The 12,422-nt window shown below is 39.1% G+C and overlaps 2 protein-coding genes across 2 annotated transcripts; both read left to right on the top strand.

Annotated features, from left to right (window-relative positions):
• Positions 1 to 4,622: 4,622 nt before the first annotated feature.
• Positions 4,623 to 10,574, top strand: LOC135462388 (hormonally up-regulated neu tumor-associated kinase-like). The gene is made up of 8 exons (XM_064739653.1): positions 4,623 to 5,224; positions 6,904 to 7,106; positions 7,359 to 7,448; positions 8,178 to 8,233; positions 8,548 to 8,674; positions 9,313 to 9,437; positions 9,941 to 10,484; positions 10,571 to 10,574. The coding sequence occupies exons 1-8, from the start codon at positions 5,120 to 5,122 to the stop codon at positions 10,572 to 10,574; spliced, it is 1,254 nt and encodes a 417-aa protein (XP_064595723.1). The 5' UTR covers positions 4,623 to 5,119.
• A 66-nt stretch (positions 10,575 to 10,640) lies between these two features.
• Positions 10,641 to 12,074, top strand: LOC135462181 (uncharacterized). Its single transcript, XM_064739575.1, has 2 exons — positions 10,641 to 11,281; positions 11,793 to 12,074. Exons 1-2 carry the CDS (start codon positions 10,702 to 10,704, stop codon positions 12,032 to 12,034), a joined length of 822 nt encoding a protein of 273 aa, XP_064595645.1. The 5' UTR covers positions 10,641 to 10,701; the 3' UTR covers positions 12,035 to 12,074.
• The last annotated feature ends 348 nt before the right edge of the window (positions 12,075 to 12,422 follow it).

Below are 12,422 nucleotides of genomic sequence, written 5' to 3'. Positions count from 1 at the left end.
CTTGATTACATAACTGATTACTCAAATCTAAGAGACAAATAGTTGCTGGTGAGAAAAGAGAGCTGGTGAGAAAAGCCTTTTTTATTAAAAAAAATCTTAATTACTTTCCTTCATTGTCAACTCACAGTCTTACGTAAACTCGCAGGGTATTCTTATCTGATACAGATCCTCCTGAAACAAATATATATTGGTTTCAGAAAATGTCATTCTGATGTCCCTTTCATACACAACTATACAAAGCGACTGTATCAAAATCACACCATTAAAACTTCTGTGCACAGACATGTATCTTACACTGATTTACAATTATAACTTTTATTGACAAAGGGTCCAATTTCCTTATACTTCACATTTTAACTCCAACAAACAGCTGTAAAATTCGCTCTATCACTCGTCTGGTCGGTCGGTCAAACTTTTGTTAACTGATATTTCACCGTGGTCTTTTCACTTAACGCTCGGCCTGAAAGACAGATATCATAAAATCACCCGTACACATTACCCTAATTCTTCTTATTTCTGATCTTTTTAGCCAATATGAATCCGCCTGTGGCAGGAATATTTAGTTTCTTTTTTTTCACATGGTTAGTCCATCTAATGAACAACATATTCATATCTTTAGTTTTCCCCAAAACTGGGAGAGAAATGTAATTCTTTCCTTTCAGCACTACTAATATCTGTCCTAAAAAAATGAAAAATTAGGATAAGCTTGTTGCAGAACCTTATAACTGGCTTTGAGTACATCTTGAATCTCCACTGGCTCACTTATATATAAAAAGATTATCAAGTTTAAACTTCTACACGTTCACTTATTTGTTTGTTTCTTATATTGTTTCTATCCCCACGTATGTAACACTTACATCTCAAAGCTAGTACTATAGGAATGCTTATTAGTAAGGTTGAACCTATATACATTAAAATAATCTGTTTTCGCCCAAATCACTGTTTATTTATTACAAGCAACAGCACAAATGAAAAAAAATATTTGTGCCATAACACTGCAATATTTGGAAAAATCAATAAAAATGATATAAATGACAAAATATGAAGAGTGTAAGCATATATCATATATTTAGTCTTGGACAAAGGTAATGATCCACGTATGCCTACACGTGACCATGCACTGAGGGCGTCAACAACTGCTAAGAACCCATACAGTGATGTCGACAGTTAAGCCGATAACACAGATTGAGGTTCACTGCCAAGACTATATAACAAACATGAGTCATGCGTGTAATTAATAAATAGTCTCACGCGATCCAGTTGGTTAGAAAAATTATCCAATTGTGGACTAATGCGATTGATGTTTACAGGCTAATCCGCGCGGATGGTAATGACCTGATGGGGTTGGAATATGGTTAGACACGGGTAAACACGGGTGTATGCTTGTATGCAAAACGAGCAACGTCATCAATTTTTGCTGTGTATACACACATTGGGTTTTGTTTTTTTGGCAAGAATTAAAAGGAAGTTATACATGCCACCTCGTTGATTGTTTTGGGTACATATTCACGGTGCATGATTCACCGCTATCATTTTTTAAAAAATACATAAAGTTTTACATTTTTGCATAATTACGTTATGGTTCGTGTGTTCAGTTTAAAAGAGGATTAAAAATGTTAAATATACACGTGTGGATTAACGAATTAAATACAAGTTTTAACCAATGACACGCTTATTAAAATGTAGTATATCGACTGATGTACATAACTGACGGGATTTGAACTCATGTACAAACACCGAAAGTGTATTGAGGGTCCACAGTACAGGCTAAAAGCGTATCCAGATGACCGTCAGGCCCTATACTCAGGCATGACTTGATTACGGCATTAGTTACGGTTAAGTTAATGCTTAGCAGCTTTGATGTAAGCTTTTTATAACCAAAGTGCGTATCAAATGTGTGTTTATTATGTGCTAAACCTATATAGAAAGACGACTTGTGTGTTTGCCCAGAGTAAATAACCTTATACTAAATCCAATACCTCTTTGACTACCTGGTGTGTTTTCCTCGTATATTCAAAACACGGGAGCCTCTGCAAACCCCATTGACGGTTTAATGATCGAGTGCAAAATCGTGAGCTGTAAAAATAACGGATCACGGACTGCGACATATTCGTGTTGTCACGCTATTGTTGCGAATTTTAAATTGAATTGCATAATGCATGTGGTTATACGTACATAGCCTTCTAACCCGGTGTGGGAGTAATCAACCGACTTACCCAGGCATGTAGAGGAACGAGAGATTCAATATACCAGTCCTCGCGCTCCAAGGGAAAGTGAGAAGACCGCATGAACGCGTCAATTCTCTACTTGAACGGAATAATGGGAGTCGGGTGCTAATTCATCTGTATATAGTGAATGCAGAAACTATACATTAAAAAGAGCATACCGGGTGAAGTACAAAACAGGTAGGGTGTTAACATATCCTCATAATTGTAGAACAAGGAAATACAATGTGTACTCCTGTTTAGGTATATATACCTTAGACGTGTAAATATGTTTACCTTTGAACGCACATTTATGTGTATTCCTTCATAATGTAAAGAATATGTGTGTCCCAGATTGCGCAGGGGTCAACGTTATACAATGATTATATATACTGGTGTATAATTCATGGCACATGTACATTTGTTCTTGTGTTAGTAACCATTCAAGTTTCAGTCATGTTATAAAGGGATAGAGAATCGATTCTGGATGGCTGGTGTCAGTAATAGACATGTCCAGGCTATGCCTAGCGTAAACTGAATTTTAGACATGGCAGATTTATATGAGCGTGACCAAGGCTGCAGAGTTTATTTCAGGAAACCCGATCTCCACTGTCAGCCACTAATCGTCGATTCTGTTTCCATTTAAGCATCCATTAAAAGAATGGTGAAATTGATTCCTGAGACAAAGACTTTACATTTTGTGACTAGGTGCATATAAGGTGTGAATCTAAAAATAATTCATTAAGGTGATGTTTCCATCTACAGGCTTTTTACGCCTGATAACGTAGTTGTCTTACACATGTATACATGTATTTGTATATAGTACATATAAGACCAATTCACGATTTACAAGGACTTGTATATTACTGTAAAAAGTGACTGATATTCTATCTAGCGCCTTCTCATTGAGAGTTTTGGAAACTTTACAGCAAAGCGCTGAAATCACTGACAAAAATAAGACACAAAACATATCAAGCTCTTCAGGCTTCGGTTTCACATTCGTATCTAGTTAAGTTTATTTTAGGTGTGTAGTATAAATCTTGCCAAACAACTTCGTTACAAACATGAATGTTGCAAATGAAACAGCGACTGATATGCACATTTTGTGTAAACATAACAATCGACTCACTGTTGCTGAAATACTACTGAGTTGGCGTAAAGCGGTACAATCGCCTATGCTTCAGACACAACTTTATAACCAAGGTCTACTTCGGACTGACCAATTATGGTACATGATAGACGTAGAAAATCAAGCACATTATTCGGACATACACGGCTTAAAGTTTTTGATTGCTTCATCTCGGTATTCAGCATAATTTCATACTTTATATGTGGTAACACTTTTGACCTTGGCTGAAAAATCGTCCAAGAAATGAATGCACTAACGTCTGTTTTGACATCTAGTATCAAGGATTAAATAGCCACATAAAGGATATATATGTATGTGTACAACCGTATTCTAGTTAATCTTACCGACACGGTTATTTAACAAACCCTAATTATATGCATGGCATTAATCCAAACAATAGATTAATATAATCAGATACAGTTTCTGAGATTTTTTGAATGTCATCGTTTTGATACATAGCTTTCCCTTTTTCAGCTGCCTTTGAAAAACAGGTTCACAAATTGGTGAAAGTGTGAAGAGCCGGAATGATGGGAAACCAATGCACGCGGGTCACCTGTGTCCTGTCGTGTCAAAAATTATTACAGGAAATTAGTGCGTCAGATTTTACACGGCAAGTCGGTTCTCAAAGACATGCATAAGTATAAACGTTTTTCTGGACAAAATTTGGGCAGATACGAGCTTTACTCGGCGAACCATTACCCACGTGCTGTTGCGAATGATCAGTGGACAAACCTTGAGCTATGGGATTTTATACAGGTGTAGCAATCAACCCTTAGGCGCGAAAGGAGGTGTACAGTTCTCTGCGTGGCAGACAAGCACATGTGCTGAAATTCGGTCATAAAAAGACAGTTAGGTGGAATGGACAAGCGTTTACATGATACCTCCCGAATTCATTACACTTGTGTAATGAACACAAGCTTTTGGTATATACCTGAGCGAATACAACTACAAAACACGTAATCGTGTGGATGGAACAAATGAACATGCAAGCCGTACTCCACTTGCTTCAATGGACAGGTCAAGATGTTATCGTCGCTAGCCACACATCATTCTTTACATGTAAACATATTGTTGACTACAATATTAACATACTTGACAAACGACCTTACTCAGCATAACAAATCTGGAGATTGGATGAAAGGGAAAGGACTGGGGCTAAGACTTGCGAAGCGGACAAATTTAATCGCCTCAGCGGATTTGCCCTGTTGTCCACCGTGGATCGCATTGGTGTGCAAATGATGAGCCTATACATGAACACCCTTGGTAGGATAATAACTACAGTATGTCAATGGCGTTAACAGACAGCAAGATTTTCTGGACACATAACCTATACGCGGGCAAACGTGTTTTGTCGGGTGTGATTTGATGGCCTATACAGTGTGTCAATCTAGACTCTAGTGGAAGCGTTAATCTACAAAGTGGTCCATATCTCTGACATTTTATTGATCGGAAGTCGACAAATACTGGTGGACATTTGACTCGAAATCGATGAGTGGTGATAAAAATCCCTACTTTACAAGGACAAAAAGCTTATCGGTATAATTGGTAATTGGAATTTATAGCAGAATCGGATCGATATGAGTCACGTGTTGTTTTAAATGAAAAAGTCTCTAAAACTGACTGGGGGAAGCAACAACAACGACAACGGACTGTCTGTAACCATCGACCTCGGCAGGGAACGCTGGGTACAAAATGTAACAAATGACACCAAGCAAGGCTAACAATATGACAGCATTAGACAAAACATTCCGTGAATTAGAGAACTTGAAACCAGATTTCTCATCCGATGAAAAAAAGAAAGAAGGTGGGGAATTACCTTTTGGAACGTACCCTTGGCGGGGGTTCTTTCGGCAAAGTCCGGCTGGCCTCGCATATATTCGCCAAGGAGAAGGTAAGACGGGTCAAGGCATCTTCTAATGACTTTCTTATAACACTACACCCAGCACTGAAATAGGCAGTGAATTTGTCAGTGGGTCAGTTTACAAAGAGTCATGAGTATTTCAAAGGGCTATATCTGGCTCCCGAAATGCAGTTAAGGCTTGCAGTACAATAGAAGGTCATTCAAATTCTAAGTCACGTATTTGGGGTGGTGTCAGGGCACAAAGCCAACGCCTGTAAGCTTAAGTGGGTTATTTATTGTTGAATTTTCCAGATGGATTTATTCATTCTAAGACTAAGTGCTTGAACTCAACCTGAATTAAAATCTCTACAAATGTGTTGGTGTGCCTAAATACCATATGTTTTTTTTTAACCAGATGTAGTCCATGCAGACTTTCTTATTGCCTTATTGGTCACAAATGCCTATATTTGTATGTATACATCTTAACTATCTAAATTTAATACCAATAAATTCCACTGATCTGACTTTAACACCGGGTTTATAACGTGGTAAAAATAAACTGGGGAGGTTTATGATCCTGCTCACTTTTCAAAATTCTTTCATTGCTGTAATATATATATGCATAAATGTTAGAGCTTTGAAACACATGCCTAGCACGATAGCAATTTCACATGATTTAATCGATACGACATAAACAAATAAATGTCAGATGACAAGTTCTTACTGAATCTGCATCCCTCTGCTCAAATAGTGGACATATCGTTAACCCATATTCGTGTTATTTATAACGCAGATATGGCAAAAAAAATTTATTTCTTGATTCGTGTTTAGTGAAGAATATTGAAAAAGAGAGAACCATGTCTTTACATTTATAAATGTGGTGGCGACCCAGCATTTTTAGTAATTCTAGACCTCTAGCAACCTCTAATGGATTTCCATTAACATCAGTGTACTTTTTCTACTTAATTCTGTTTACGTCGTACTGCTAAAGGGCACATAAGTTGACACTTTTTATGCATTTACATGAACAGTTAAAATAAAACAGTAACTGAGATAAACTGACAAGAGGCCGTATTTCACCGGTTACGTATGACGGTTTGCTAACTATCTCACAGTCGTCACTGCTCTCGTTGTACTCTGAGATGTAGTGTTTATACTGATATATAGTCCATGTATATCAGAAAGAGCGTAAATGCCTATGATTATATAGACGATTCCGAGAGGACTGCAATGGTTAGATTGGCCTCACATCAAAGTTCACGTGATATCTTTGAGCGGTGTTACTGAAATATATCTGTCACTAAGCTCCACACAGAATAGAAGGCTAGGGTTGCACGGTGGTATTTGATAGGGAGATTATAAGTAATCTCTTGTGCTATAATCAATTGGGGTACCGAGAAATAATGATAGACAAACCTTGGAAGGCTAGCTGAGTTATACTACAAAGGTTCGCCTTTATGTGTAATTGTGAGGATATTGAAGGTGTATAAGATAGGAACAGGAGTTCGAATCCAGCAACCATTAGTTTGTATCAAACCTTAAATAACGCACGTTCTTGTTCTTCTTTGCTTCGGACATCTTCGGGCAACAGTATATTGTGCGTTGTAAAGGAATAAACGTATAAGCATGAAAATGGTTAATGGAGCCGCTAACGAAACCTACAACCAATCAACCAATCAATCAGTCAATCAACAATTTAATTAATCAACAAATAAATGGCGCCATTACAGGTTGCTGTGAAAGTGATAACAAAGAAAGCCATCTCACTTCGGGACTATTTACGGAAGAACCTCCGCCGCGAAGCGCTGATGCTGCAGAAGTTATGTCATCCGAACATCATTCACCTCTACGAGGTCATGGAGACGGAGAATGGCTACTACATGGTGCTAGAACTGGCGGCGGGTGGGGAGTTTGTGAAGTATTTGTCGGAGAGGTTAGGACCAAAGAATTAATGTTGGCGCGATCATGTATCACGAGAAATTACAGAGACGTATACAAAAAAGCTAAAGTAAGACTTGTTTCTTACAATTTTTGCACTGCAATAATTTCCGTGCTGCTATAAGGGCGATAAACGATCTTAGACAGTGCTACTTACTCTACCGTCAGACAGTCCCCATAATGATCGCCATTCGGTAAATCATTTATCGTACAAATATCGTATTGTTATTTCATGCCTTGTTAACAGAAAACGTCTAAGTGAAGTTGAAACCCGAAAGTTCATGCGTCAGCTTGTGTCGGCTGTGGATCACATCCACCAGTCAGGGATCGTCCACAGGTAAGAAGCAAATCCATGGTGATATATTCTTGAAACTTTCGCAGAAATGTCAGGGTTCCTTTTTCAATGGAATGGTGTCCAAGCTGAACTGACCATGTGTGTTCTCTGATAATACATGGGCACTACGTCACCAGTTTGCCCATAAATCCTCATCGCAATGGCAAAAATACACAAAATACTACACAGATTGGACCCGAATTACTGTAGGCGGAAATGGTTTTCCACTGTACTATAAGAAAACTCATTGTGACAAACCAAATTAAAGACCAAAAGGATCAACAACCTGTAATCAGTTTTACTTACATTTTTTCAGTAACAGTATTTGTGCCCCTTCCTTTTTTTAATTGCTTTAATTTCAACCATTGCACCGGACAAGTAGGCCCATATAGTAAAAAAAAACAACACATATAGTGTGAAAAAAAGATATTACGCCAGTTTAACAAAAATGTATGAACAGGGTCTGAAACCGAGTGTTCATATGATCTTGTTCATGGTGTTGAGCAAGGAAGAATTTTTTACGTAAGAGAAGAAAAAAATCGCAACAATTGTTAAGTTACAGATGATTGTCCGCTTAAAGTATTTATTTTCTCAATTCGGATTTAAGAGACCGATTTTCTTACAGCAGATGTATCTAGCAGTACTCAATCAGTATAAGTCGATTTACCCTTTCAACAAGGAAGGGTAGAGGTACGGATTTCATGTAGTTCTTCCTACTTTTTCTTCTTGCAGGGATATCAAAGTGGACAACCTGCTCCTAGATGGCCAAATGAACGTTAAGGTTATCGGTAAGTTACAATTAGCCTTTATTATCACTTTAAATTCTGCGTGGCAGCCTTCCCGTTCGAAAGTTCGTCAATAACTTGACAGAGGTTGATGGTTTACCCCGAGCACTCAGGTTCCATCCCCCATAAATCTGATCTCCATCGTACACATAAAATGAATTCATGAGTATAGAATTAAACAGCAATCAGCTAATAAAGATTGAATTTGATGTTTAGATGCATGTTGTTAGTATACATATATTTAAGCATCTCTTTAAATAGGCTGGCTGCTAATGATCAGCCCATATTTTATAATGTTTACACTTTATTAACTGTAGATTTTGGACTGGGGAACTTCTGTGAGGGTGACCAGACTCTGACAACGCAGTGTGGTTCCCCAGCATTCACTGCGCCGGAAGTGTTCAGTAAACGGAAGTATGGACCGCCAGTCGACATTTGGAGTTTGTAAGTACAAACAATTTAACACGTTTTTTTTTCTCGTCTAGCGCTCGCAACTTTGGCTGCGGATTTAAGTCAGGAGGTTTGCCAGGAATCTGTCGGAAGTACTCGAGAAATCTTGAGCACTGTGTCAATGAAATAAATAAATACCGGTATACATAAATAACTATTCTTTTTTTTATAGTGACTGAGTTTACATGTGTTAAGATACAAACGTACATGAATTTTTTTGTTAGAAACGCAGGCTTTGTTTGACATTAAATTCAAAATGAGCTGTGTCGAGTTATAAATTATGTGCCGTGTGAAATTTGCCGCTGGGCATAGCGTACAAGACTCGAAATCAATATGAAACGTCCCACGGTCTTGTTTTAGTATGCCTGTGAGTAATGGATAGATCCCACACGTCCAATGTCCCCCCACTCTCTCGCGTGATGACGTTACTTTTCACCCCAAAGCAAATGAAAATGAAAGCAATTGTGACGTCACAGAGAGACTGAACATTTGTAACCAATGTCTGTGACCCCGTTGTCCTACTTTCGGCAACATCGATTATAAATGGTCAAGAGTGTGTTCTTGACGGACAATTCGTAAAGGTGGATTTTACTTGTTATAACCATGTGTTATGTTTTATACTGTTGTTCAAGAGGAGTGAACATGTTCGTCATGCTGACAGGGCGGATCCCTTTTGAGACCACACAGCCATACAACTTGACAAGACTCTACGCCGCTATGTTAAGAGGGTGTTCTGTGCCAGACACTTTATCTTCAGGTATAGGGCAATTAAAAACATTGAATTTGGATTCACATTCGCATGCAACACTGTCTTTACGCTGTCCCTGGGGGTGTAACTTTAGAAACTATAAAAAAAAATCATTTACAGAGGCTTCTATTAAATATTCCCGTTGAACATACACTCGGTCTTTTGACTTTTTTTTAATATGTCAAGTGTAGCAACCTTTTATGGGTACACAAGAAGCTTATGATTAAACTACTAGATAACACTTCCGAATCTCATAATCTGACAATGAAGAGGGCACAAATCAAGCAATAGAATGGAATACAGAAATTTTTCAGAAGCCAGAATTTCTTACGAGCAAAAATATTCATTAAGTCAGTCATACAATCTTCCACGAAGCATGGAACGGAGAGTAAACGTTTGCTTTAACTAAATAAAATGCTCATCAAGATTAATTTTAAAAATTAGGAGAAAATTGCGGTAGTTGTTTATATTGTTAACAGATACGTACACGTGAAGTACTGTTTTTATCGCAGGTTGTCAAGAGTTGATTCAGCGTATGTTAGACCCTCGGGACACTACACGAATTACTGTGGGGGAGATTGTGACGAACCCTTGGCTAACAGAGGGGTACACCGAACCCGTCCAGAGGGTAGGGGCAGTACAAGGCTGCGGGCGTCGAACAGTCTCCGAGGATGTGGTTGAGTACATATCGAGGATAATGAAAACCCCAGAGAAGGAGCTGCGGCGGGCCATCCAAAACCGGAAACCAAACTCCTTCGCGGCCATGCATGACTTGTTAGTTGGCAGGTTGGAAAAAGGCTTGGGTTTCCCCGGTGACGGTGGTCGAAGTACGGATGTGGAGTCCCCAGGTTCAGGTAACGAAGGTCACGGAGGTCATGAAAGCAATGGCATGGGAATTCCCGAACCACGAAAACCCTCTCCGGTCCATGAAGATATAAACCACGTCGTTGCCTTGGCTTCTCAAGATTACAACAATACTTCATTCACAAATACGTTCCAACAAAATCAAACTGTCAGTGGAATCGGGTGTGCTATTCTCAATGGTGGGGACAGAAAGCAAATGGCGGACAAGGTTTCAAAGCAATCATATGCAAATGGCCAACTGCAGCCCGATGATAACGTTGCCATTAATTGTAACCTAGATGACTCGTATAAAATTTGCAAACGCTGCACAATTAAATTAGAAGCCGATCCGAAACTCCAGAAAGGAGAGGAAAGATCTCCAGAGGTCAGTTATCTACCATCAGACCATTTGTGCCACAAATGTGGTAAAATGATGTCCTGGGCAGAAAATGCCGAATCTGTGATGGAACATATTTTGAATCTTCAGAAGTTTCTTCCAAATTTCCAAGACATGATTACTACAGCAGACGGTGCTAAAACTCACCCCACAAAAGGCAGCCAGTGCAACGACATAGTTTCCTTCCTTAGTGGCGTCGACGACGAATCATTCGACAGAGCCTTGAAGCTGCTCCGTGGGTACGGTAGTTTGCCTGAACCGCCAGTGCCACCCAACTCCGCGTATGGAGGTGGGAGATCTGGTAAACAAGGGCAAGATAATGGTCTAGCAGAAGGTTTGCTGTACTCACCCATAGAACCGAATTCTAGACAACACTTTGGTACCTTTCCAAAAACAGCTAAAGGTGATACTTTCTCCATGCAACGAAAGTCTGAACGTTTGAACGTTTTACCGCCGATAGAAAAGCCCCTAGGTGGGAATTTATTACGGGAACCAGCGTCTCTGGCTGAAGAACGACTGCTACAGGCGGCGCACAAGAGACAAACGATGCACGGTGCCACAACAGGGAACCTTCAGCGGAATTCAGTGTTATTCAACGAGCATTCAATTTCAGGTAGATCATTGAACGTTTTGAATCCGCACACGTGTTCTTTTCACACTTAATTGCACATTCAACATTTCAGTCGTGCATTTATGCCCATCGCATCTGAATAGCGCCCAATTCGTGTTGGCTTCCTCTCCAGCCACACGTTGGGTGATCTTGAAGCAAACTGCGGATGATCGTGGGTTTCCCCTGGGCTCTGCTTGGTTTCCTCCCAGGATAATGCTGGCCGCGGTCGTATAAGTGAAATATTTTTGAGCAAGGCGTAAACACCTATAAATAAATATAAATAAATAAATCTGAATCACGCCTGAAGCATACATTGTTATTATTGTGAAAGGTGTAATTTAAAAAGGTGTATTGTTGTCTATACTGGACGTACAAAGAAAAATAAATAACAGGCAAACTGAAAAAGGAGAACTACAGTGTCAGAAACAATTTTAAGACCGTACTCTTTTTACCAACAAGTTTACTATTTGAGGTAGACCAAATATTTGACTTAATGTTCAATATAATGTTGCAGGTGCTGACATATTGTCAACAATGCCACCGGAGAGACGTGTTAAACTACGTCATTCATCCGGAGACCATGAGGACAACACCGGCTATGATAGAAATTTTAGGTTAACAACCATGCACAATGGACAGTTTGTAGACTCTCGCTTACGTCACAGTGTGAGCGGAGACGTCCCTAGACTTCGAAACTCATCATTACCAAAACATTCAAAACCGGACTTATTTAAATCGAGAAAAACTACAAGATGACATCGGTTCTGTGTTATAATATTGTGTCCAGATACGTTCCAATAGGTCACGGCATTTACTTCATGTTGTAGCCGGTGAAATATTCTCAACTGGAGAACAAAGAAATGTGGTTTGAAATCAGCTGATCTGCATTCACAAAATAAAATCAGTAATATGTAAGGCCTATTATAAACTGAATTTAAAAAAAACCATAGCTAGCAGTCTGACAACCTGGTCACGTCAGCATATTTGTGTCGAAGAAAGCTAATCTATTTCGTTGTGTTTGTTTTCCTTAGAGGATATCATTGTCTTCTCTGAGATAGCCCTGAAATCGGTTAGCCACGTTCTCAGCTTAGCTTCCACATTAACCGTTCTGAACTGTTACATTCACTAACCTGGAACTCGTTCC

Source organism: Liolophura sinensis, chromosome 1 (genome assembly GCF_032854445.1).
Source record: "Liolophura sinensis isolate JHLJ2023 chromosome 1, CUHK_Ljap_v2, whole genome shotgun sequence".
Classification (NCBI taxonomy): domain Eukaryota; kingdom Metazoa; phylum Mollusca; class Polyplacophora; order Chitonida; family Chitonidae; genus Liolophura; species Liolophura sinensis.
The sequence above is the reverse complement of the archived record's forward strand: the minus strand, read 5'-3'. Positions and strand labels throughout refer to the sequence as shown.

Coding starts and splice junctions, on each gene's coding strand:
- LOC135462388 (XM_064739653.1), top strand. CDS start 5,120: ATGAAAAAAAGAAAGAAGGTGGGGAATTACCTTTTGGAACGTACCCTT. Junction 7,107..7,358: donor GTGAAGTATTTGTCGGAGAG/GTTAGGACCAAA, acceptor CCTTGTTAACAG/AAAACGTCTAAGTGAAGTTG. Junction 8,234..8,547: donor AATGAACGTTAAGGTTATCG/GTAAGTTACAAT, acceptor TATTAACTGTAG/ATTTTGGACTGGGGAACTTC.
- LOC135462181 (XM_064739575.1), top strand. CDS start 10,702: ATGATGTCCTGGGCAGAAAATGCCGAATCTGTGATGGAACATATTTTG. Junction 11,282..11,792: donor CAACGAGCATTCAATTTCAG/GTAGATCATTGA, acceptor ATAATGTTGCAG/GTGCTGACATATTGTCAACA.